Below are 26,699 nucleotides of genomic sequence, written 5' to 3' on the forward strand. Positions count from 1 at the left end.
TACAGGTTCATTGAAACAGAAGTGTAATAAAGAGTGAAAATCTTAGCTATTAAATATTTACAATGAAATTAATCGGTGAAGTTATAGAGCACCATTCATACCGAAACACTTGAAAGCACTGCACCGTAAACGATCACAATGTGCAATGATAATTATTTTATAGCCTTTCGCTGTTGACAACATTCCACAAACAGCCAAATGTGTTTATAGTTTAATTTAGTTTAGAGATATAGCGCAGAAACAGGCCCTTCGACCCCTCGAGTCCGCACCGACCAACAATCCCCGCACTAACACTATCCTACACACTAGGGACAGTTTACAGGAGCCAATTAGCTACAAACCTGTACGCCTTCGGAGTGTGGAAGGAAACCGGAGCACCCGGAGAAAACCCACGCAGGTCATGGGGAGAACGTACAAACTCTGTACAGACAGCACCCGTGGTGAGGATTGAACCCAGGTCGCTGGCTCTGTAAGGCAGCGGCTCTACGCTGCGCCCTGGCTGGCGTTGGTTGTGGGAGTAATTTCAACACGTTCTCAGTCAAGCGGTTCTGAAATAACGTTAAACGGACCACTGGAACAGGTAGATAAAACATGCCAAAGTAGCCCAGCCAGTCCAATGAGCTACACCCGTTTCACTCTGGTATGTTTTAGTTTTAGAGATATCAGCATGGAAACAGGTCCTTCAGCCCACCGAGTCCACGCCGCCCATCGTTCACCCGTTCACGCTAGTTCTATGTTATTCCACATTCTCATCCTCGGCCTGCACACCCAGGGCAATTTACAGAGGGACGATTAACCCACAAACCCCGGATGTTTGGAATGTGAAACCAGAGCACCTGGAGAAAGCCCACCTGGTCACAGGGAGAACTTAGAAACAGTCCAGACAGCACCCATACTCAGGATTGAACTCGGATCTCCGGGGCTGTGAGGCAGCAACTCTTTGCTGCGCCACTGTGCCACTCAACAATCTTCTGAACTACAAACTAAACTACAAAGATTGAATGACGTTGCATCCTAATTAGCAATAACTCCCACTAAAACTCCAATCCACTGTGCTTGCTGATTTACAGTGACACTTGGTCAAGAAAAGATTTCATTTGGTCCCTTTCGGGACACATGACAATAAAACACCCTGGACTTGTTTTTTAAACGACACTCATCCAAATTTTGCAAGTTGCCCCAATTTCTTTGCCCCTCCGTGCCTCAGTAACCTCGTCACAATGCTCTGTGATCACCAGGTTCTTCTATTTCCAGTCTTTTGTGCGCTCTCAATTATTATTACTCACCGGTTAGGCACTTGGACAGTTTTCAGTCTTTAACTTACTTTCTTGAACCTCTCAATCTCTCCTGTCATCTTTAATACTGTACATTCTTAAAATGAAGCAGTCCTGCCATTACAAGTTCAATAGGAACGAAGTGACTTGCAATGTTTTACTATGCACAAGGTGCTAAATAAACCTGTTGATGACATTTATCTTGAGCATATTAAATAATTCCAATTCAGATTTAAAGCACATTTCTGAGGATGAACTTGTTATAGCGATTTACTGATTAATATACTATTCCTGTTTTACTACAAGAAACCTTAAGCATGTGATGCGGTTCTTTGAATTGATCACTGGCTTTACACCATCGGTTATTTTACACATTCAACTATAGCAATAGGTGTAAAAGCTTAATATTTGGTCAACTACAACACTTGTTTATTTTCACTTTAACTGTTCTTGAGTACACAAACATTCAAAAGCTGTATTGTACAATTATATACATCAAAGTTAAGTAAGTGATACAGTTAAATCTGGCACAAATTCGTCACAAAAGAGCGTTCTGAGGGGAAAGCCATTTAAAACAATTGAGCTTCTTGATGCCTATGCACATCATTAACAGTGAACTAGCCACACGTGTGTTGCTAGTTATTCCACTCACTTTGTGATGAACTCACAGGGGACATGGCCGGTGGCGAGAGCATGTTCACTTGATCCACTGAGTGCTTTCGGGATAGATTAGAACTTTTGGTCGTGGGAGGAGGGGGAGTTGTGGACTTCAGATGGCCACTTGGTTGCAAAGGACCAAAGACATTTCCTAAAATACAGAGCACAAACATATTTTAGGCCAACATCTCAAAAGAAAATCTCACCACTGAACTCGAGGAAAAATAATTTCTTTAATTTTCCATTTCCCATTTTTACTGCTGGTCTTCTCTTGGGCATCCTCCTTCAAAACAACCAAAGTATTATTTCCTGCATGCCTTTCAATCCCTGTTCTCGGAGCCATACAGTGTGGAAACAGGCCTATCAGCCCACTTTGCCCACACTGACCAACATGCCCCATCACACTAATCCCACCTGCCTGCATTTGGCCCATATCCCTCGAAACCTATTCATGTACCCGTCTAAATGTTTCTTAAACGTTGTGATAGTACCTGCATCAACTACCTCCTCTGACAGCTCATTCCATATACCCACCACTCTTTGTGCAAAAATGTTACCCCTCAGGTTCCTATTAAATCTTTACCTTCTCACCTTAAACTTCTGTCCACTGGATCTCGTTTCCCCCAACTCTGGGCAAGAGATTCTGTGCGTTTACCTGATCTATTCCTCTCACGATTTTGTACACTTCTATAAGATCAGCCCTTGTCCTCTTGTGCTCTAAGGAATAGAGACTTTGCCTGCTCAACTGCTCCCTATAGCTTAGGCCCTCGAGTCCTGGCAACCACCTCATAAATCTCTGTACCCATTCCAGCTTGTTCTGCATGATTAAAAGATGGTCATGGATACATTCTGCTTGGTCAAACAAATCCTTCCCCCCAGTCATTCCTTTTACTCCTCGCTCCGTCCAACAGTAGAGACAGAAGCTTGAAAGCACACCATCAAACTCAGGAACAGCTTCTTCCTCAGACTTCAGAACGGTCCTTCCATTAGCTAGGGTACAGTCCTGTTTTCCAGCCAACCTCATCAGAGACACAAAACGCTGGAGCAACTCATTGAAGTGCTTCAACAATCTTTCAACCTAAAAGCAATTTACTTACAAAATGATGAAATTGAAATGCATGATTATATTGGAATGTTAACATATAGGTATTTGTTTGTTCAGTTTATTGTCACGTGTAGTGAGGTAGAGTGAAAAGCTTTTGTCGGGTGCTAACCAGGCAGCAGAAAGACAATATACGATTACAATCGATCCATTTACAGAATATAGATACTTGATAAGGGAATAACGTTAAGCCATTTGGTTGTATTACTCATCTTTATACAAGCTTTCTTTTTAAAAGAAACTTTATCTACCAATTCAGTGCTGCACACAGAGAGGTTTGTGTGTACCCAGTGCTCAAGAACTGTTATAAGGACACAAAGCGCCGGGGTAACTCAGCTGGTCAGGCAGCGTCTCTGGAGGGCATGGAAAGGTGATGTTTCAGGTCGGGACCTTCCTTCAGTCTGATTGTGATGGTGGGGGAAGAAAGTCGGAAGTGAGGGCGGGACGAAGCCTAAAGTGATAGGTGGATACAGGTGGTGGGGGGGGGTTGATAAAAGTGAGGTAAGGAGAGAAGGATTGCGAATTGTAAAGCCAGGGGAAGGAATATTGGGTAAGGAGAGGAATGGGTGCCAGTCCAGGTGAAGCAAATGGAAGAGAGGGACAAGGATAAAATATAGAAAAGGTGGTTGTTTGTAGGCTAGTTACCTAAAAGTGGAGAATTCATTGTTGTTACCATTCAGTTGTAAGTTACCCAAGCGAATTATGAGGTGCTGTTGCTCCAGTTTGCATGTGGCCTCATTCTGGCAATGTAGGAGGCCCAGGACAGAAAGCCCAGGACGTGTGTATGGTTTGATTGTATTCATGTACAGCGTTATCTGACTGGACAACAGAAGGTTTGCACTATACCTCAGTACACATGACAATAATATACTAATACCCATCGCAGAAGGTCATGAAGTCGGCGTCTCAATAACTCAATCTAAAGGGTTTACCTGAAGAGCTGGCACTGGATCCACTGGGTAGTTTAATAGGAGGCGGTCTGTGCTTTACGCCCTTTCCCAGGACCGAAGACTGGACAGATCCAGAAATTTCTTCAGATTCCTACAAAATAAACATTATGGCTAATTAATGTTTAATTGGTATAAAATAACATTGACTTGTTAGGATAGTTCTAGTGTACGGGGATTGCTGGTCGGCGCGGACTCGGTGGGCCAAAGGGCCTGTTTCCGCGCTGTATTTCTAAACTAAACTTGTGTAATGATACCTGTACTGAACTGTATACAAAAATGAATTTCATTATATCTTGGTACATGTGACAAAGTACTATTGAACCATAGAGTATGTTGATAGAGAGAATGGGTGGTGGGTGTATGGAATGAGTTCCAGAGGTGTTTGAGGCAGGTACTGTAACAACATTTAAAAGACAGAGCCGAAGGGCAGATTTGCATGTAGAAGAACAAAGAACGGCAGATGCTGGTTAATATACCTGGAGGAAATTTTGAACAGGAGCAGTACATAAAGTCTAAAGAAGAGTCTCGACCCGAATTGTCACCTTATCCTGGCCTGTTTCCACGCCATATCTCCAAACGAAACATTTAAAGACAGAGTGCTGGGGTAACTCAGCGGGTTAGGCATCTCAGGAGAACATGAATAGGTGGTCGTAGATTTTTATAGTAAATGTTCGTCACTAGTCTGTCTCCTGTGATGGAGATGGTGAGGTCCAGAAACGGGAGGGAGATGTCGGAGATAGCCCAGCTATATTTAAGGGCAGGATGGAAATTGGTATAATTGGTAACATGAATAGGTGACGTTTTTGGTCTTCTTTGGACAGGTATGTGGATTGAAAGGGTTTAGAGGAGTATGGGCCAATTACTGGCAAATGGGGCATCTTGGTCGTGGTGGTTGTGGGGCCGAAGGGCCTGTTTCCATGCTTTATCCAACTTTAACTAGTACAACACCCTACTGTGTACCCACCTCAATTTCTTTCCCAGGGGACAGGTGACTCTGACTGACCAAGCCCGTTGCATTGTGGGAAATCTTCACTGGACACTTGGTATCCTGCTGCAAGACCTCAAAATACTGCTTTACAAACCTGCAGTTTAACAAGACGCATTGCAAAACATTAAATACTCATGGAAACTCTAAAGTGCAAAAAGTGGTGAGAAGAAAAGCAAAGGCACTCACCTGTCAGCCTCTGCTTTTGTACCTACAGGGAACCTAGTGTACGAAACAAGATTTTACAATTGAGATTCAGGGGAGCAGTACAGATGCTGTCACACATGAACATATATGATGTTCGATACACACTCTTGCAACTTGAAAAGCTGTGTTTAAAGCCTTGTAACAGCACGAGCACTTAATCAATGCCAATACTTTAGTCAAGTGCCGAGATGTAATTATAAACTGACATATTGTACTGTGTGCCCATGGGCTGCCGGAGTAGAGTGCTTTTACACAAGTAATCCATTAACCACAAATTGAATTTCTCTCTTTCATGCAAATTATATTTTAAAATACAAAGTACATAAGTAGTTTTCACGTAGCCAGTGAAGTTTTGATTTTACTGGAAATTTGTTGCGGTATTAGAATTAGAGTCATAGAACCTATAGCACAGAGATGGGCCCTTCAGCCCAACTGCTCCATACTGACCTAGTCTCACATGCCTACACCTGGCTCTTCTTGATGCACATGTCAGTGTCTTTTACATGTTGTAATTGTACCCACCTCGACCACCCTCTGGCAGCTCAGTGCATGTATGTACCACCCTGTGTGTGAAAAAGTTGCCCCTAAGATTCGTATTGAATCTTTCCCCTCACCTTAAACCTAAGCACTCCAGCTTTAGACACCCCTACTCTGGGCAAAAGAGTATGGCTATTCACCTTATTATGCCCCTCTGATTTTATCAATCTCTTTAGAATTTCGAGATATAGCGTGGAAACAGGCCATTCAGTCCACGCCGACCAGCGATTATCCCATATGCCAGCACTATCCTACACACCAGGAACAAATTACAATCCAACAGAATCGAATTAACCTACAAACCTGGATGTCTTTGGAATGTGGGAGGAAACCAGAGCAACCCCACGCGGTCACAGGGAGAACGTACAAACCTCGTACAGACAGCACCTGGTCAGGATTGATCGCCAGGTCTCTGGCGCTGTAAGGCAGCAACGCTATCGCTGTGCCTCTCTAAGGTCGCCCCTCGCTCCAGAGTATAAAGAGCAAGCCTATCCAGCTCAGCTTTACAACTCAAACTTTCCAGATGCAGTAACGTCCTCGTAGATCTTCTCCTGCACCCATTCAACTTGAATGACATACTTTCCCTCGCTGGATGACCACACTACTCCAAATGTGGCTCTATCAATGTCCTGAACGGCTGCAACATGATGTCCCACGTAATATACTCACTCCACTGACAAATGAAGTGTGCCAAACATTTTCTTCACTGGTTTGTCCACCTGTGTTGCTAGCTTGATGGAACTATGTATCTGCATCCCTAGGATCTCATGTTCTGCAACATTCCCCAGGGCCCTACCATTTACTGTACATGTCCTGCCCTGGTTTGTCATACCAAAATAAGAAATTTCTCTTTTATCCAAATTAAATGCCATCTGCCATTCCTTGGCCCATTTGCTCAATAACCTTCTGTAATTTCAGATCACCTTTTTCACTGTCCACTATACTAGCTTAGTGTCATCCACATACATACTAAGTATGCCACTTACATTCATATCCAAATCATTAATACGAAAATAGTCACAGAGGGTCACTGAGTTATACAGCACGGAAGCAGGCCCTTCAACCCAACTTGTCCATGCCAACCAAAATGCCCCTTCTACACTAGTACCACTTGTGTTTGGCCCAGATCCCTCTAAACCTTCCCAATCCATGTACGTCCAAATGGCTTTTAAATGTTGTAGTACCTGCCTCAGCTACCCCCTCTGGCGGCCCGTTCCATACACCTACTGCCTGTGTAATGATGGCTTTGGAGTACAGGAATTAACAAACACAGTATCACCATCTTGGAACAGATATGACCCAAAAGGTGAATAAAGGGCGAATGAAACTTCAGCCTATCTGTGCTGTTCAATTTCTTTCACCTTCTATGTACAAATATTATTAACAAAAGTTTGGGCACGATCAAATGTGTTTGATGGGAGGTAAGTTGACTATCGTCTTTCCTATATTTCAATAAGATAAACACATTGCTCATTGATACTTGCTTGGGGTCTAGTAGTTTTGTTTTAATAAGGGGCACAGAAAGGTTTGCCCCGAAACACTTCTTTTCACACAACCTCCAATTTCAGTGCTCGAACCATTCATTTCTACTTACGGGATGTGAGTAACCAAATGGCTGTTCTCTTCCTCTGGTTTGGGGTCCTTCATCATTTGTATCTTACCATAAAATAGGGGGTCATCTGGTGACTGATAAATGGTTAGTTTGGATGCATGAACTTGATCTGTCTCTTCCCACTCAAAGATATATTCATCGTTTGTTTCCTGAAAGAATTCAATAATTATACATCAGCTTTAAATGACTTCATTAAATAGAACTTTACATCAAAACTCAGATGAAAGTGTAAATTTTACCAGTAGCATGCTTGCTCTTTAGTTTAGTTTATTATTGTCAAGTGTACCGAGGTACAGCAACAAAACTTTTGTTTGCATGCTCTCTAGTCAAAAGGCTACATGATTGCAATCAAGCCGTCCACAGTGTGCAGATACAAGATGAAGGGAATAATGTTTAGTGCAAAGATAAAACATTGAAATCTGATAAAGACTGATAAACGATCATTCAAAGGTTTCAATGAGGTGGATGGGAGGTCAGGGCCACACTGTAGCTGATGAGAGGACTGACTGTTCAGTTGCCTGAACAGCTGGGAAGAAACTGTTCCTGAACTATTCCTTTGCCACCACCCACACTAGTAAAGCCCAGAATATAGAAACATAGAAAATAGGTGTAGGAGTAGGCCATTAGAGCCATTCAATATGACCATGACTGATCATCCAAAATCAATACCCTTTCTCCCCATATCCCTAGATTCCGTTAGCCCTAAGAGCAATATCTAACTCCCTCTTGAATATATCCAGTGAATTGGCCTCCACTGCCTTCTGTGGCAGAGAATTCCACAGATTCACAACTCTCTAGGTGAAAAAGTTTTTCGTCATCTCAGTCCTAAATATGACTCCTGGTTCTGGACTCCAACATTGGGAACATTTTTCCTGCATCTAGCCAGTCCAATCCCTTAAGAATGTTATATGTTTCTATAAGATCCCATTTTCATCCTTCTAAATTCCAGTGAATATAAGCCCAGTCGATCCATTCTTCCATCAATAACCGACGGACTGGCTGATTTTCAGGGCCATTAGATATTATTCCATTAATATTCCAATGCACACAATTCACTTTGTTCTTGGATATTACACAAGAGCATCATATATTTTCCAGTTAGCCTAACCAGTTTAAAGGAAGCACAGTAAACAGAAAGTGCAGGAAACGGGATGCTGTTGAGTTTAAAGGGAGAGTGTGAAATCGGGCCCTGGAAGCCAAGATCCAAGGTGTTAACGAGAATGTGGGAAACGAGGCCCCAATAAGCTTAACGGGAGTGCGGGATAAGGGGCCTTGGTGAGTTTAAATGCAGCACTGGAAACCAAGCCCCAATAATTAAAGAGTGTGGTACACGGCACCCTGGTGAGATTAAAGAACGTGTTACAGCGTCCTGATGAGTTTAAAAAACGTAGGAAACGGGGCTCCAATAGGTTTTAAGAGAACACAGGCAATGGGGTCCCAGTAAGTTTAAAGAATGTGGGAAATGGGGCCCCAGTTAGTTTAAAGAGAACGTGTGAAATGGAGTTCTGGTGAGTTTAATGAATGTGGGAAATAAAGCCCCAGTGAGTTTAAAGGGAGCAGGGGAAAGTTTAAAGGAAGCTTGGGAAATGGAGACCAAGTTAGAGAGCAGATTATCACAGCTGTACTGTGCTCGGGCACACTCTTCCAAGGCTATAGCCAAAATTTACCAATTGTTTGCTTACTCTAATATTGGATACTCGTAATACATTAAATTCAAGATTAATATTTCAGTCTGAATGAAGGGCCCCAACCTGAAACACCTATCCATGTTCTCCAGAGATGCTGCCTGACCCGCTGACTTACTCCAGCAATTATCCCAGTGTCTTTTATTGTGAACCAGCACGTGCAGTTCCTTGTTTCTGCAAAAGTTTACAATGTCCTACACTGCTTGAATCAGTTAGAGAGCTGCAACTGAAAATAAGCTCTGGTGTCCAAAGTGTCCCACAAAATATTTGAATAAAATAATCAAAAGAACTGCAGCACTTACATGGGGTGGCCAGGTTTGTAACTCGTCAGATCGATTAATTTTTTCCACCGTGACATACTTTTCCACCTAGACAAGTGCCAAATTTGAAATCAAAATGAACAAAAATACAGTATTATTCACATGGTTACCTTTACACAATAAAGGAATCACCCGCCTAACGGCAATTCAAAACGATATAAAAATCTATCAAAGTCCCCTGAAAGTGGCATCACAGGTAGGTAGGGTGGCTTCTGGCAAGCTAGCCTTCATCAGTTGGGGAATTGAGTACAGAAGTTGGGACGGTATGTTACAATTGTACAAGATGTTGGTGAGGCCACACTGGAGTATTACATTCAGTTTTAGTCATTCTGCTATGGGAGAGATGTCATTAAGCGGGAAAGAGTGTGGAGAAGATGTTGTCTCAAGGGCTTGAGTTCCAGGGAGAGGTTGGACAGGCTAGGACTTTTTTCCTTGTAGCGCAGCAGGATCTTAAGGAGGTTACAAAATCATGAGGGGAATAGATTGGGTGAATGTAGAATATTTTATTCACAGTAGGGGAATCTAGAACCAGAGGACAAAGGGGAAAGATTTAATAGGATCCTGAGAGGCAAGTTTTTACACACAGAGGGTGGTGAGTATATGGAAATAATTGCCAGAGGAAGTAGTTGGGTGGGTCTCTTAACAACGTTTAAAAGACATTTGGACAGGTACATGGAGCGGAAAGTATCGTAGGAAAATGTGGGCAAATGGGAGTAGCTTAGATGGTGCATCTTGGTCGGTATGGAATAGCACAGGATAAAACATTCTTGATTAAAGACAGAGAGACTTACATCAATTTCAGATGGCACTGTGAGCTGGCAAGGATTCTGCCTCCACATATCGACACACTGCCACGAGAGATGGGGAGAAAAAAAATTATGTTGGTACCACTGTGTTGAAGACAAAAGTTGAGATTTATTGTTTGAAAAATAAAAAGCAACCTACATTTCCAGCTCTTGAAATTTTAAGGTCAACAGGTAACACCGGCTTTCTTTCCTTTCTCTTTTGTAAATAATCAAACAACTTAAGATGAGGTGACGGTGTGTACTGGGCTATCTCCTGCTGTTTGTTCAATGCCGGCCGGGAATATCTCTTCATATTCCTGTTGAGAATAGCCAAAAAGCACTCTTAAACAGACACAAATTAAGTTAGTTTAATTATTATTGTCATGTGTACCGAGGTATGGTGAAAAGCTTTTTGTTGCATGCTATGCAGCCAGCGGTAAGACTATACATAATTAAGGAGCTGATTGTGGACTTTATAAGGGCTCAACATCCAAGGACGTACACGCCACTGGAGATAAATGGGTCTACTGTGAATAGGGTGAGCAGTTTTAAATACCTGGGAGTCCACATCAAAGAGGATCTGACATGGACAACGCACATTGCCGCACTGGTGGGTAAGGCAAAGCAGGGCCTTTACCACCTTATTTATTCACAAAATGCTGGAGTAACTCAGCAGGTCAGGCAGCATCTTGGGAGAGAAGGAATGGGTGACGTTCCGGGTCGAGACCCTTCTTCAGTCTGAAGAAGGGTCTCGACCCGAAACGTCACCCATTCCTTCTCTCCCGAGATGCTGCCTGACCTGCTGAGTTACTCCAGCATTTTGTGAATAAATACCTTCGATTTGTACCAGCATCTGCAGTTATTTTCTTATACCCTTTACCACCTTAGACAGCTGAGGAAATTCAGGGTGTCTCTGAGGATCCTTCAATACTTCTACTCTGGGGCTGGAGAGAGCATCCTGTCTGGCAACATTAGTCTGGTTTGGGAACAGCTCTGCCCAGGACAGGAAGGCCCTGCAGAGAGTAGTGCGTTCGGCAGAACGCACCATGGGAACTACACTTGCCTCCCTTCAGGACCTATACATCAGGAGGTGCAGATCAAGAGCAAGCAAGATTATGAGGGACCCCTGCCACCCCAGTAATGGACTGTTCCAGCTGCTACGGTCAGGCAAGCGCCTCCGCTGTCACGCTGTGAAAAAGGAGAGGATGAGACGGAGTTTCTTCCCACAGGCCATCAAGACTGTTAACTTTTATAACTCCAGGGATTACATTTTGTCTTCTCTGTATTATCTTTAATTTATATGACAGTTTGTTTGTCTTTTTTCCTTTTTTTTGGTAGTGTGTCGGTGTTGGGATGGTTTTTGTTTCTGTTTTTGGCTGTGTATGTGTGGGGTGGGGGGGGGGGGGGGGTGGGGTGGGGGGGGGGTGGGGGAAACCTTTCTTTTATTAGGTCTCTTCCCCAGGGCCTTCCATCGCCTGGCGCGGCTCGGCCGCTGGACTTAACATCACCGGCGCGGCTCGGCTGCGGGACCTAACAGTGTCCGGCGCAGCCGCGGAGCCTTCCATCGCCCGGTACGGCCGCGGGACGTTTCAACGCTCGGTGCGGCTCGGCCTTCCATCGCCCGGCGCGGCTCGGCCGCGGAACGGTTCAGGGCCCGGCGCGGCTCGGCCGCTGGACTTAACATTGCTGGCGCGGCTCGGCCGCGGGACGTTTCAGTGCCCGGTGCGGCTCGGCCGTGGGGCCTTCCATCCCCTTACAGGGGCTGTGCGTGTCGGTCGCCTCGGTAGGGGTCGAGCTGCCTGTCCGTGGGCGGGGAAGAGAGTGGAAGTTTTGTTGCCTTCCATCACAGTGAGGGGGTGTTTGGAGTCACTGGGATGGATGTTTGTGTTGGGGTCGTGTGTCCTGTGTTCTTTTCTGTGACTGCTGTAATTTCGTTCGGTATCTGTACCGAATGACAATAAAGTTCTGTATATGCTGTAACTGTAATTCTTTTTTTGCACAATCCGCAGTCATTGCCACTTTAATTTCACTACACATCATGTATGTGTATGTGCCAAATAAACTTGACTTGACTTGAATTAGGCAGTCCACAGTGTACAGATAAAGGATGCAACATAAAATCCTATTAAAGATAGTTCAAAGGTCTCTAGGACTTTGATACCAATAACCCGATAAATTGATTTTAATGCAGAATATAACTGTTAATTCAAATTATTTTCTCTTTAATCTAATTTTAGGTAGAGGACACAGAATTAAACTGGGCCATAGAAAACATTTGTGCCTCCAGTTCATGCAAGTAGAGACACAAGGATGCTGGAATCTTGAACAAAACACAAGGAGCTCAGTGTCAGGCAGCATCTGTGGAGGGAATGGACAGGTGATGTTTTGGGTCAGTCTGGAGATGGGTCCCCAACCCTAAACAGAGTCGATCGATCCATTTGCTCCACAGATGGTGCCTGACTCATTGAGTTCCTACAGCACTTTTGGTGCTGCAAAATATATTTTATTTTGAAGTACTGTAAGCTGATGTTCTGCACCTTGCTTCACTTAAGATATATCCTTTTGGCAAAACATAGTACGCCTGTAGTTCACCATCCGTCCCTCTTTTTCCCCGGCTACAGGATAAAGCTCAGGAGAAAGACTGAATGCAAGAACTCAACGTTCACATCTTGTTCAGAAGCTGGAACTGTTTGAATACTCAGCTACCAGCATCTATCCCGAGGGACTAATCAATGGTTTGGGGGAGAAAGGAGGAGGGGGGTATGTGGAGGGGTCAGTTAGAGGTTTCTGGGGCTTCTTTAATGCCAAGGGCTCAAATTTGTTTGTGCATCCAGGAGTGTTTCTTGACACAATATGGTTTGTTGAAAGATATGCCCAACTATGGATGGAGCCGGACTAGACCTGATATGAAGCATTGAGCCTGGCCAGGTGACCAAAGTTTCAGTGGGGAAGTATTTTGGGAACAGGCTCCATAATCCCAATTACCCCACTGTGTAACCCAAGTTCATAAAAAACATGGGAGCAGAATTAGGACACTCAGCCCCATCGAGTCTGCTCTGCCATTCAATCAGTTGATCTATTTCTCCGTCTCAACCCTCCATTCTCCTGCCTGTTCCCCATAACCTTGACACCCGTCCGAGTCAATCATCATGTCAACCATTGATTCATTCTGACCAGTTTCAATAGACTTTGGATTCAAAGTCATACCGTGCGGAAACAGGCCCTTCAGTCTAACTCATCCAACTTGCCAAACAAGATGCCCCATTTACACTTTGCTCATGGCCTGAATCCCATTTGTCCTCTGCAAAGTTCAAATCACCGTTTACCAAGATATGCCGAGCACCTCTTTATTACGACATATTAGGATATGGGTAGAGATTTCAGGTGAGTTTGCACAAACTTTCAGCAAATAAAAAACTGATTTGGATTAGACGTGGCTGATCTTTAAGAATAAAAATAAACATTTATTTGCCTGTTTTAAACATTAGATAAATGCTGATGGATCATGTAAAAGGACGAGAAATGTTGCTGAGTTTAAACATGGAAACGCAGGGGCAGCACAGTGGCGCAGCGGTAGTATTGCTGCCTCACAGCGCCAGGCACATTCTCCCAGGGACCACGTGGGTTTTCTCCAGGTGTTTTGTTTTCCACTCACATCCTAAAGACATGCAGGTTTAATTGGTCTCTAGAGCGATGCCGTCTGGAGCTGTGCTCCTGGTAGGGCCACCCATGGCGGTAAGGTCGAGGGGGAGGTCCCTGACAAAGAGCAATCCAACCAAGATCTCAACGGTGGAACAGGCGGAGGATGATGGCTGACTTTGAGTGGAATGTCACAATGGCTGGGAAGGCGGATGAAGGCTGCAGCAGTCCCCGGTTGTCTTGGACTCCATTCCACTAGATCCTGACCCAAATCTGTCAAGGACCGTGTGGTGGCTGTCTGTGCACCAGTCTCCCCACGTTAAACAAAGTCACGCACAGACGTCCGACACTATGGATAGGACAGTCACACTCGCTTCGAGTGACCGCTGATGATGAATTGGCCTCTGTAAATTGCCGCTTTTGTGCTGGATGTGAAAGTGGGGTACCATAGAACTAGTGTGAATGGGTGATTGGTGGCCAGAGTGGTCTCAGTAGGCCAATGGGCCTGTTTCCAAGCTGAATCTCTAAAACTAAAACTACAGAATAATCCCACGGTGTTAATTAAAGAGGTTGGGACAACAACAGAATGTTAACACAAAACTTTACTCGGCACTTTTCCAACTTTTACCTACCTTCTCATAGGTCTAGTGTTCATCTTCTGTTTGTTGTAAAGAAGTTTATTGGTTGTGCACGTAACAGTGAATGAAGGGTCGAGACAAAGTGGCTCTGCCGTGTGGAGCACCAACTGACTTTCAAGGACAAGCTTGTCATCCTGCGTTGAGAGAAAGATCAACTTTAAAAACAACGTTGCAAGTTTTAAATAACAAAATGGATCAAGTGGCCATACCAAGTTTTAAAAGATTTGTATATTTTTAAATAAACCAGAGTCTTTGAAACGGTTTCGCCATTGTAACTAGTTTTATTTATGCAGCAAGGTCATAAACATCTGGTCAGGTATGTGCTGCTATCGAACCAGGTCATATTTGTTTTGTATCGTAACAGCAACTATTTAATTACCGCTCCAGCCATGGTTTTGCGAGACAATTCATGATTTCCGCAGTCCTTTCTATGGTCCACAAATTACCACAAATGGTCCAGAACTCATTTTAAGGTGATCCGAGGAAGTTTTCAGTCACAAAACATTACCTATTCTTTTCCTCCAGAGATGCTGCCTGACCCACTGATTTACTCCAGTATTTTGCGTCTATCTAAGGCGATCCCTCTATGCTCAACACCTCTACACTTAAGGAAGCATATTTTATGGATCCAACCTATCCAACAGGCAAGGCATACAAGTCAGGGTGCAAGTGTGGGCAAATGGGCAAAGAGGGCAACATGTGCATGGTGGGCTGAAGGGCCAGTTCCTGGGGCTCTAACGCATGATTAGTTTAGAGGTACAGCGTGGAAACAAGCCATTTGGCCCATCGAGTCCAAGCCAACCGACGATCACCCATACACTAGTTCTATCCTACACACTGGGGACAATTTCCAAAACCTGAACGACTTGGGAATGTGGGAGGAAACTGGAGAACCAGATTGAAACCCATGCAGTCACATTGAGAGCGTGCAAACTCGGTACAGACAGCACCTATAGTCAGGATCGGACCCGGGTCTCTGGCGCTGTGAGGCAGCAACTCTACCGCTGCACCACTGTGCCACCCTTAAATTATTAATATGAGTATTAACAAACAACAGCATCAATCAGAGATTGAGAAAAACCATTAAGTTGTCATTAACTTTCATTCCAGTAATATATGACTTCATCTACTTTGATATTGTTGCAAGACTGAATCTGATGAGCAGTGAAAAAGAGAGTTTACATTTACAAAAAAAAGATTACTGGTTATTATATTTACAAAGTTGCACAATTTACCTGCGTCCATTTGTGGTTGTCACTTGTTATTGCATGAACATCACAAATCAAACTCTACAGAAAAAAAAAAGCAAAGCCAGAATAAATAAAGAAATGCTCCGGAGAACAGATGCACAGGGATCACATTCAGAAGCACAGTCAAAGTTCCACTCCTCCACAGATCCTCCAGCACATTGTGTCCTACTCAGAGATTCCAGCATCCACAGTTCCTGTGTCCCTTACAGATTATTTCACAACATTTATAAGTTTTAAAAAGCTCAAGGTTAATGTTAAAAATTTACAGGACAGAACAAAACAGAAGTGGTGGTGGAAGCAGATATAATAGTGGTGCTAAATATGCTTTTTGACAGGCACTTAAATATGCATGGAATGGAGGAATATGGATCACCTGCAGGCAAAGGATATTATTTAACTTGGGATCATGGTGAGCACAGACATTATGGCCCTAAGGGACAGTTTCTATGATGTAATGTTCCATGTTCTAAACAGTAAATGCCGCAATCTATCATGCTGGGTTGAGTAAATTCACGACACAATAGGCCCAAGTTGAGTAGCAAAAAATTTAACAAGAAACTCAGGAGCAACCTTTCCATACAGAGGGAAGTGGGTATATGAAACAACCCGCCAGGGGGTGCAGTTGAGGCAGATACTATAACAGCATTTAAAAGACGCTTGGACAGGTATATGGATAGAAACGGTTTGGAGGGATATGGGCCGAGGATGGGCAAATGTGACTATGGTCAACATAGACGAGATAAACAATTTAGTTTAGTTTATTGTCACGTGTACCGAGGTACAGTGAAAAGCTTTTGTTGCGTGCTAACGAGTCAGCAGAAAGACAATACATTATAAGAAATCGAACGCTACACAGTGTACAGTTACACGATATCATTTCTGCATTGAATGACTCTAAACGATCTTTACTATCTGAGATTCAAAATGGAAGATGGATAGAGAAAGAAAGGGGAACCAAAAAGGACTTTTGTTGTTGATTGTGCATAATCTCTGCAGGATGTGCATACACTACTTTTCTTGAAAATATTATCAATGCAAGTTACTCCTCCCAAAGTACCCGCTTGACACAGGAATATGCAACAGGAATATTAACATGAAACAACGATGGAAGACCTACAGCGAGTAGATACGGAAAGGATACAGTGCCCTCCATAATATTTGGGACAAAGTCCCATCATTTATTTATTTGCCTCTGTACTCCACAATTTGAGATTTGTAATAGAAAAAAAATCACATGTGGTTAAAGTGCACATTGTCAGATTTTAATAAAGACCATTTTTATACATTTTGATTTCACCATGTAGAAATTACAGCAGTGTTTATACATAGTCCCCCCCATTTCAGGGCACCATAATGTTTGGGACATAGCAATGTCATGTCAATGAAAGTAGTCATGTTTAGTATTTTGTTGCATATCCTTTGCATGCAATGACTGCTTGAAGTCTGTGATTCATGGACATCACCAGTTGCATTGGTGTCTTCTCTGGTGATGCTCTGCCAGGCCTGTATTGCAGCCATCTTTTGCTTCTGCTTGTTTTGGGGGCTAGTCCCCTTCAGTTTTCCCTTCAACATATAAAAGGCTCAATTGGGTTCAGATCAGGTGATTGACTTGGCCACTCAAGAATTGACCATTTTTTAGCTTTGAAAAACTGTTGCTTTAGCAGTATGTTTGGGATCATTGTCTTGCTGAAGAATGAACCGCCGGCCAATGAGTTTTGAAGCATTTGTCTGAGCTTGAACAGATAGGATGTGTCTATAAACTTCAGAATTCATTATGCTACTACCATCAGCAGTTGTATCATCAATGAAGATAAGTGAGCCAGTACCTTCAGCAGCCATGCATGCCCAGACCATAACACCCCCACCACCGTGTTTCAGATGAGGTGGTATGCTTTGGATCTTGGGCAGTTCCTTCTCTCTTCCATACTTTGCTCTTGTCATCACTCTGATATAAGTTAATCTTCGTCTCATCTGTCCACAAGACCTTTTTCCAGAACTGTGGTTGCCCTTTTAAGTACTTCTTGGCAAACTGTTACCTGGCCATCCTACTTTTGCAGCTAACCAGTGGTTTGCATCTTGCAGTGTAGCCTCTGTATTTCTCTTCATGAAGTCGTCTGCGGACAGTGCTCATTGACAAATCCACACCTGACTCCTGAAGAGTGTTTCTGATCTGCCGGACAGGTGTTTGGGGATTTTGCTTTATTATAGAGAGAATTCTGTCAATCGCTGAGGAGATCTTCCTTGGCCTGCCAGTCCCTTTGCGATTAGTAAGCTCACCAGTGCTCTCTTTCTTCTTAATGATGTTCCAAACAGTTGATTTTGGTAAGCCTAAGGTTTGGCTGATGTCTCTAACAGTTTTATTCTTACTTCCCAGTCTCATAATAGCTTATTTGACTTTCATTGGCATAACTTTGGTCCTCATGTTGATAAACAGCAATAAAAGTTTCCAAAGGTGATGGAAAGACTGGAGGAAAGACTCGGTGCTGAGAGCTCTCTTATACCTGCATTAAGAAGGCAATTAAACACACCTGAGCAATTACAAATGCCTATGAATCCATGTGTCCCAAACATTATGGTGCCCTGAAATGTATAAACACAGCTGTAATTTCTACATGATGAAACCAAAATGTATAAAAATAACCTTTATTAAAATCTGACAATGTGCAATTGAGCAACATGTGATTTTTTTTCTATTACAAATCTCAAATTGTGGAATACAGCGGCAAATAAATAAACGATGGGTCTTTGTCCCAAACATTATGGAGGACACTGTATTTTCAGGAGTGGGACAGTCTAGCACCAGAGGGCATAGCCTCAGAAAAAAAAGACGTACCTTTACAATGGAGATGTGGAGGAATTTTTTTAGCCAAAGGGTGGTGAATCTGTGGAATTCATTGCCGCAGATGGCTGTGGAGACCAAGTCATTGGGTATTTTTAAAGTGGAGATTGTTAGGTTCCTGATAAGTATGGGTATAAAAGGCTATGGGGAGAAGGCAGGAGAATGAGGCCGAGGGAAAATAAATCAGCCATGATTGAATGGCAGAACAGACTTGATGGGCCGAATGGCCTAATTTTGCTCCTTTGAGTTATGGACCTGCAGACTATGGAGGGAAAGAAATATTTCTGTTGAAGGAATGTGCTATGTTCGCTGAAAGCAAGCAGTATTTTTGGGTGGGCTTGCGGTGAGAGGAGATGGGGTAGATATAAAGGAAGGGGTTCTCGCTTCTAAAAGCCACGGTGCATTACCTGCATAGTGGGCTGGAGTAGAATGTGCCTGCTTTGGTACGTAAGTGCTTTCACATGGCCAGACTGTCTGTAATCCCGTATTTCAGCTATGACGCATCCACAGTGAAAAATATTCACCTGAAAGCAAAACAAAACATATATGAAAAAATTTTAAGCTACGAGTTTAACAAAGTGGTGCTGGCTTTATTCAAAAGTAAAAGGAAGTTAGTGTGGTCACATTAATTACCCAGATTTTGCTTTTGCCACAATGGTGAGCCCATCAGTTTAATTTAGATTAGTGTAGAGATTCAGCATGGAACAAGGCTCTTTGGCACACCGAGTCCACGCCGACCATCTTGGGCAAAACATAGAGTGCTCCAGCACTGTATTTAGGATATTGAGGTGCATGCAAATATTCTAGATGTAATACAATAAACCCTCATTATTACAGACCTCGTGATCATGGATTTCGGTAATAGTGGACTGTCTCTTTAAGAACACACTGCTAGTTACACGGAGTTCACTGAAATTGACAAGCCATTGCTTAGATTGACAGGTAACTCTATTAAACAATGTAACAAACAGTCTTTAGTATTTTTAGTTAGTATCAAAAATACATTTTTAGCTGTTAAAATGCACTTAGTACACTCAGCAGGTTAGCATCCACGCATGCAATTATACGGGGATTACTTTAATCATGTGGTTCCTACTCTTGTATGATTTACATCACCTGAGATTTTTCCAAAAGATCCACAAGAATTGGTGGAAGCTCTTCTGCATCCAAGTATTCCAGTAGCTCTCCTTCCTCGTAAGGCAAGCGGATTGTTTCCGAGTCTGTATTCATTACAAGTACAACGTTAAAAAGATGTGCACGTTCTAACTTCATAATTTATGCAGCATACCTTTAAGTAAGCTGGGCATGTATTAAAACGTAGAATAGTACAGCACAGGAACAGGCCCTTTGGTCCACAATGTCTGTGCCGAACATGATGTCAAGTTAAACTAATCTCCTAAACCTGAACATGAACCATATCCTTCCCTATCCATGTGCCTATCTGAAAGCACTACTATTGTATCCGCCTCCACCATCACCCTTGGCAGCTCGCTCCAGGCATCCACCCACCCTCTGTATAAAAAAATTTGCCTCACACTGAAGAGTTATACAGCACAGAAACAGACTCTTCTGCCCATCTTACCCATGACGACCAAGATGCCCCGTCTACACTAGTCCCACCTCCCCACGTTTGGCACACATCTCTAAACCTTTCCCATCCATGTACATCTCCTTCAATCTTTGCAAATCTCATTTTAAAGCTGCAACCAAAGCTATAATCAACCAAATCCTAATATTTTACTGTCTGGTAGAGATTAGAAGAAACACAATAATAATATTGCATTTATAATTCCTCTCTATTATCTATTTAGCTCACATGATTAACAACCTAGAATAATTAAACAATGGTACCTGAGCCATTTTTTCCTCGGAGCATCAGTGAATAACCGTCATTTCCTGGGTATAAGTTTACCACGAGACACGACACTCTCTCCTGCATCACCAGTTTCTCCAGCAGGTTAACATTTTGCCTTAGTTTCTGAGAAGTAATCAGAAATCTAGATTTTAAACGAATGTAACATATTGCTTTGATTAAATCAGTTATATATAATTGTAGGAGCAAATGGAAAGGCCATGCGGAGTTGGTGTTTGAAATGACGGGAGATTCATTAACACTGGTGCACACCTGGAGACCAGCAAAGGTGATCTGCTGAGCGTGACTTTGGTACAGATTTTATATCCTCAGCTGACAAGATTGTACAGAAACTTGATTAACAGTAAAACTAGGTCTTGATTACATAATAGACCCCAACTGACAAGATTACACAGAAACTTGATTAACAGCAAAACTCGGTCTTGATTACAGAATAAAATGATTATCCACAAATCCAACTTAGTTGAAAGTAGATCCAATTTTCTTTCTCATCCACTCCCTGCACGTAGGGGACATTTGCAGAGGACAATTAATCTACAAGACTAATTAAGAAAAATACAAAGTGCGAAATATTGTTGATTTAATAAATACTTTATGAAACATTTTCAAGCAGAACTTTGATAAAGTTCAATCAACTAGAAAAGAACGAACTTAAAAAAAAAAAGATTTGTAGTTTAGTTTAGGGTCACAGCCAGTAGATAGGCCAACTGAGTCCATGCCAACCATTGATCACCCATTCACACTGTTACTATGGTATCCCACTTTCTCATCCACTCCCTCCACACTAGGGTCAATTTACAGAGGCCAATAACCTACAAGCCTCATTAAGAAAAATACATTATTTTTTAAACAAACCTTCAGTTCTGGTTCTTTTTCACATTCTTCCATGTACAAATCATACAGCTTCTGATGCATGGATTTCCTAAAGTAACAAATATATAAAGTTCAGTTACCTCAGATTTAGGGCAAAATCATCTTTAAAATACTTTGATTATCAAAATAGTACCGTCCACTAGATGAATGCCTTCTTTTTGGAGGTCTCTGCCTGGCACATCCAATGATATACTAAAAAAATAATTGTAAATTACAATGAATAAATGGCACAGGTCAAGTGAAAGATGCAGTTGAATAACACGGTGCAGATGCTGTGGTTACTGTGGACGACTCACCTCGGCACGGTCCACAGCATATTCCAAAGCGTGATACTGCAGAAAGAAAATAATTTTACTCAAGAATTCTAAAGATGCAAGACATCCTGAAATCCAGTCATCAGTTCTGAAGTTCCTTCCTTTCCCAAAGTATTTACTATTTGACAGGCACAAAGTGCTGGTGTAACTCAGCAGGTCAAGCGGCATCTCTGGAGAAAAAGGATGGGTGACATTTCGGGTCGGGAACCTTCTTTAGTTTCGGGTTAGACACTTTCTGTCTATCTTTGGTATAAACCAATATCTGAAGTTCTTTGTTTCTATATTTACTGGTGAATGTGGAGTATGCCAAATCATTGGCGAGTTTCATTGTCTATATAATCATTTTCGCCTAGCCTACAGCTAACAATGCACTGTTTCCTAAATCATCGTTACCTTTTTGCATATCTTTCATTTCTTTGTTCTGCATCTCTCTATATCACCGTCTATATCGCTTGTTTCCATTTCCCCTGACTCTCAGTCTGAAGAAGGGTCAAAAACACACACATTCCTTTTCTCGTGAATTACATGAAATAAAGGTAGACGTAGGTGGTCTTTCTAATAGAGAAGACGGGGTGGGGGGGGGGGTTGAGAATCAGTTCGCCACCATTGTGTCTGAAATTTCATATCATATCATATCATATATATACAGCCGGAAACAGGCCTTTTCGGCCCTCCAAGTCCGCACCGCCCAGTGATCCCCGTACATTAACACTATCCTACACCCACTAGGGACAATTTTTACATTTACCCAGCCAATTAACCTACATACCTGTACGTCTTTGGAGTGTGGGAGGAAACCGAAGATCTCGGAGAAAACCCACGCAGGTCACGGGGAGAACGTACAAACTCCTTACAGTGCAGCACCCGTAGTCAGGATCGAACCTGAGTCTCCGGCGCTGCATTCGCTGTAAAGCAGCAACTCTACCGCTGCGCTACCGTGCCGCCCTAACTGCATTGGAAAGAAGCATCACGTACAAAAAAAAGTCGTACCAACTGTGTGAGAGGATTCAGACTCTTCAAAATTTACTGTTTATTGGAGACACAAGGAATTTCAGAATGTTGGAAAAACATATGGATAACTTTAACAAAACCAAATATTGATAACTTTAACAAAACACCATTGCCAGAGTGAGGCCACTTGCAAACTGGAGGAACAGCACCTTATATTCTGCTAGGGTAGCTTAAAACCTAACGGTATTAATATTGAATTGTACTATTTTAGATAACCAGCTTTTCTTTCTTTCTCTCCCTGGTCTTCCCTCTGCCCTAACTGGACTCACACCCATTTCTCCCCTTCCACCTATATTCCTTCCACTAGCTTCACAATTCAAACATCTTATCTCACACTTTTTGTCTTCTCACCTCTGGCCTTGTCCACCCATTTGCCCATCAAAACCCCCCTCACCCACATCCACCTATCACTCGGCAGATTTTGTCCTGCCCTTCCTCTCCTTCAGCTTCTACTCCCTCTCCCCCACCACCACAATCAGTTTGAAGAAGGATCCCGACCTGAAACGTCACTTATCCATGTCTTTCAGACCCGCTGAGTTACTCCAACACTTTGCGTCATTTTTTGTAAGCCAGTATCTGGAGTTCCTTGCATCTAGAGCTATTTCGCTGAAAATTCAATTCCCAAATTAACAATAGTTTCTTCAAAAAACTCACCATTTCGAAATAAATTAGGTCCAGGGTATTAGAAGAAAAGTCATTAATGTAGGGAGAAAGTCATAGTCCTCCTAAAGATCTAGAATTACACCGAAAGCAAAATTAATTATTTTGTAAGGCATTCACAAAGCATTAAAATTAAAATTTGTTCTCACAAAGCACCTATAACAAAACATCCCAAAGAATGAAACAGTAATTAATTGAAAACCCAATGGGTGAAATATTAGTTTTATGTTTATCTAGACTATTCAGAGAAATTACATATTAAGGTAGATGTTTCTTTTCTCTTTAGGTTCCTTCACATAATTCCATTCATACAACATGGCTGTCTGTACATTCCCTCCACAGATGCTGCCTGACCCGCTGAATTTCTCTAGAACCCAGTGTTTTGTTGCCTCTTGTGTCTCTACACTCATTGGATGTACCTGTTGAGGTCTACACTCATTGACGTACCTATTACATAGAAACATAGAAAATAGGTGCAGAACTAGGCCATTCGGTCCTTCGAGCCAGCATCGCAATTCAATACGATCATGGCTGATCATCCAAAATCAGTATCCCTGCTATTTCCCCAAATCCCTTGAGTTCCTTAGCCCTAAGAGCTAAATTTTCTCTCTTGAAAACATCCAGTGAATTGGCCTCCCCTGTCTTCTGTGGCAGAGAATTCACAACTCTCTGGGTGAAAAAGTTTTTCATCATCTCAGTCCTAAATGGCCTACTCCTTGTTCTTAATCTGTGCCCCTGGTTCTGGACTCCCCCAACATCAGGAACATTTTTCCTGCATCTACCCTGTCCAATCCTCTAAGAATTTTTATATGTTTCAATACGATCCCCTCATCCTTCTAAATTCCAGCGAATACAAGCCCAGTCGACCCATTCTTTCATCTTACGTCAGTCCCGCCATCCCAGGAATTAATCTGGTAAACCTACGCTGCACTCCCTCAATAGCAATAATGTCCTTCCTCAAATTAGGAGAGCAAAATTGCATACAATACTCCAGGTGCAGTCTCACCAGGACCTTGTACAACTGCAGTAGGCCCTCCTTGCTCCTAAACTCAAATCCTCTTGCATTTGGATGTACCTATTGTATCTCTACATTCATTGGATGTACCTATCATGTCTCTACACTTAAGTGTCTACACTCATTGGTTGTACCTGTGGTTTCTTACAATCATTGGATGTACCTACTATGTCTGTACACATACCAATTGTGTGTCTGCACTCATTGGATGTATAGGTTGAGTGTCTATACATATTGGATGTACCTATTGTGTCTCTACACATTGAATGTACCCATGGGGTCGCTACAGTTATTGGATATACCTGTGGTGTGTCTACACTCATACAACGTACCTGTTGGATGTACCCATTGACTGTCGATAGACATAAAATACTGGAGTAACTCAACTGGTCAGGCAGCATCCCTGGAGAGAAGGGATGGGTAACGTTTCAGGTTGAGACCCTTCTTCAGACTGATGTCGGGGAGAGGGAGGTACATAGATAAGGATGTGTACAGATAAGGAAGTGTTAGGTGTGAAAACAGGACAAAGGAAATAAAGATCAAGGAAAATGTAGAATAGATCATTGTTTGGTTGGGAGAAGGTAACAACAAAGGAAACAGAGATGAAAAAACAACCGGGAAGTGGGAGCAAAGGGGAGGAAAAGCAAATGTATCACCCTTGCTGTCGATACTCTGTACGAGTGTCTATACCCATTGAATGTACCTATTGTATCTCTACACTCATTGGATGTACCTATTGTATCTCGCTTCCTGACGGTGGGGCTGCACAGCCAGGTTTCCCTGCGGTGGAGTCGTGGCTGTGAACAGGGAACACGGCCTGAGGCCTTTATCAAGGCGCAGCGTTCTCGATGCCTCCCGGATCGCCACGTAGAAGCTCGGGTCGGGGCCTCACGGGTAGAAGCCCGGGTCGGGCACCACGCTGGGGCCCGGGTTGGCACCACGGAGGCATGAATTTGGGCGAGGGCAGCGGTGAAGCCTCGCCACAATGGGGCGTCGGCGGTGGTGAAGCCTCGCGGGTCGATGAGGGCGTGTTGGACCACCGTGAGGGAGGGGGAAGGACAATGGGGACCCAGTGTGGGGGAACGGTTGGGGGGGACAAAAGGGGGAACGGTTGGGGGAGACAAAAGGGGGAACGGTTGGGGGGGACAAAAGGGGGAACGGTTGGGGGGGACAAAAGGGGGAACGGTTGGGGGGACAAAAGGGGGAACGGTTGGGGGGACATAAGGGGGAACGGTTGGGGTCGACAAAAGGGGGAACGGTTGGGGGGGACAAAAGGGGGAACGGTTGGGGGGGACAAAAGGGGGAACGGTTGGGGGGGACAAAAGGGGGAACGGTTGGGGGGTGGACAAAAGGGGGAGCCAGCGTAGCTTTGGTGACTTTGTCAGCGCCGTAGGTGGCCGCTATTTGTATACATTGTGTATGCAAGCAAAGAATCTCCCTGTGCCTAGTCACATGTTGCAATAAAGTATTGCCATCCCTGCACATGGGATGTGCCCATTGTATCTCCTCCACCCATTCATTGGGTGTCCATGGCGGGTGGGTACGGTGCGATGCGCACTCCCAGCCGCAGGGGGGCGCCGCTGCTCGGTCTCAGGGCAGTGACCGGCCGCCGCCTCCGAGCGGCTCAGCGCCGTCACCAGCGCCGTCACCGCCTCCGCCACACGAGCGGCAGCGGGGAGTCTCTCCGCCCGCGGCCCCCGCCCCCCGCTCCTCCACCGGACGTCGCCCCGTTCCGCCCTCCTTTACCCCGTCCGCCGATCCGGCCGCAGCGCCGCCGCCATCTTCAGCCCGCCCGGCCCGGCTTCCGGGCAGGGGCGGGGGCGGGACCTCGGCGCCGGAAGCTGGCGTCTCGGCTGTGATTGGCAGGTGGGCAGCACTTGGCCAACAAGAGCATGAAATGGACACTAGTGTAAGAAAATAACTGCAGATGCTGGTACAATTCGAAGGTATTTATTCACAAAATGCTGGAGTAACTCAGCAGGTCAGGCAGCATCTCAGGAGAGAAGGAATGGGTGACTTTTCGGGACTTCTCGACCCGAAACGCCACCCATTCCTTCTCTCCTGAGATGCTGCCTGACCTGCTGAGTTACTCCAGCATTTTGTGAATGAATGGACACTAAGTGTAAAGTGTGAAAACGACAGACCAAAGCAACAACAGAAGATGCAATGTGTAGGGAGGAACTCCAGATGTTGGTTTACACCGAAGATAGACACGAAAAGCTGAAGATTGACACAAAAAGCTGAAGATAGACACTCCCCTGATTCTTGATCTGAAGAAGTGTCTCGGCCCGGAAATGTCACCTATTCCTTTTCTGAAGATATGCTGCTTGTCCCGCAGAGTTACTCCAGCACTTTGTGTCGATCTACAGGAGATGCAACACCGAAGAAAGACACAAAAGCTGGAGTAACTCAGCGGGACAGGCAGCATCTCTGGAGAGAAGGAATGGGTGACGTTTCGGGTCGAGACCCTTCT

The 26,699-nt window shown here is 43.7% G+C and overlaps 1 protein-coding gene across 10 annotated transcripts in view; it reads right to left on the reverse strand.

Moving 5' to 3' along the window:
• The window catches only part of supt20 (SPT20 homolog, SAGA complex component), a 50,995-nt gene extending 24,938 nt beyond the window's left edge, over window positions 1–26,057 (reverse strand). For all 10 annotated transcript variants that reach the window (XM_078402828.1, XM_078402829.1, XM_078402827.1 and 7 more), the window contains exons 1-18: window positions 25,973–26,057; window positions 23,206–23,284; window positions 21,523–21,558; window positions 21,360–21,418; window positions 21,209–21,275; window positions 20,332–20,458; window positions 19,597–19,700; window positions 18,888–19,004; window positions 15,627–15,680; window positions 14,386–14,525; window positions 10,275–10,431; window positions 10,121–10,177; window positions 9,312–9,377; window positions 7,307–7,473; window positions 5,158–5,190; window positions 4,948–5,065; window positions 3,966–4,074; window positions 1,927–2,082 (exon numbers count right to left, since the gene is read on the reverse strand). In XM_078402828.1, coding sequence (XP_078258954.1) covers window positions 1,927–2,082; window positions 3,966–4,074; window positions 4,948–5,065; window positions 5,158–5,190; window positions 7,307–7,473; window positions 9,312–9,377; window positions 10,121–10,177; window positions 10,275–10,431; window positions 14,386–14,525; window positions 15,627–15,680; window positions 18,888–19,004; window positions 19,597–19,700; window positions 20,332–20,458; window positions 21,209–21,275; window positions 21,360–21,418; window positions 21,523–21,558; window positions 23,206–23,208 — 1,570 coding nt within the window. In that variant the 5' untranslated portion in view covers window positions 23,209–23,284; window positions 25,973–26,057. The remainder of the gene's footprint in view (window positions 1–1,926; window positions 2,083–3,965; window positions 4,075–4,947; window positions 5,066–5,157; window positions 5,191–7,306; window positions 7,474–9,311; window positions 9,378–10,120; window positions 10,178–10,274; window positions 10,432–14,385; window positions 14,526–15,626; window positions 15,681–18,887; window positions 19,005–19,596; window positions 19,701–20,331; window positions 20,459–21,208; window positions 21,276–21,359; window positions 21,419–21,522; window positions 21,559–23,205; window positions 23,285–25,972) is intronic.
• Between the last annotated feature and the right edge of the window lie 642 nt (window positions 26,058–26,699).

The sequence above is a fragment of the Rhinoraja longicauda genome, chromosome 7 (assembly GCF_053455715.1).
Source record: "Rhinoraja longicauda isolate Sanriku21f chromosome 7, sRhiLon1.1, whole genome shotgun sequence".
NCBI lineage: Eukaryota > Metazoa > Chordata > Chondrichthyes > Rajiformes > Arhynchobatidae > Rhinoraja > Rhinoraja longicauda.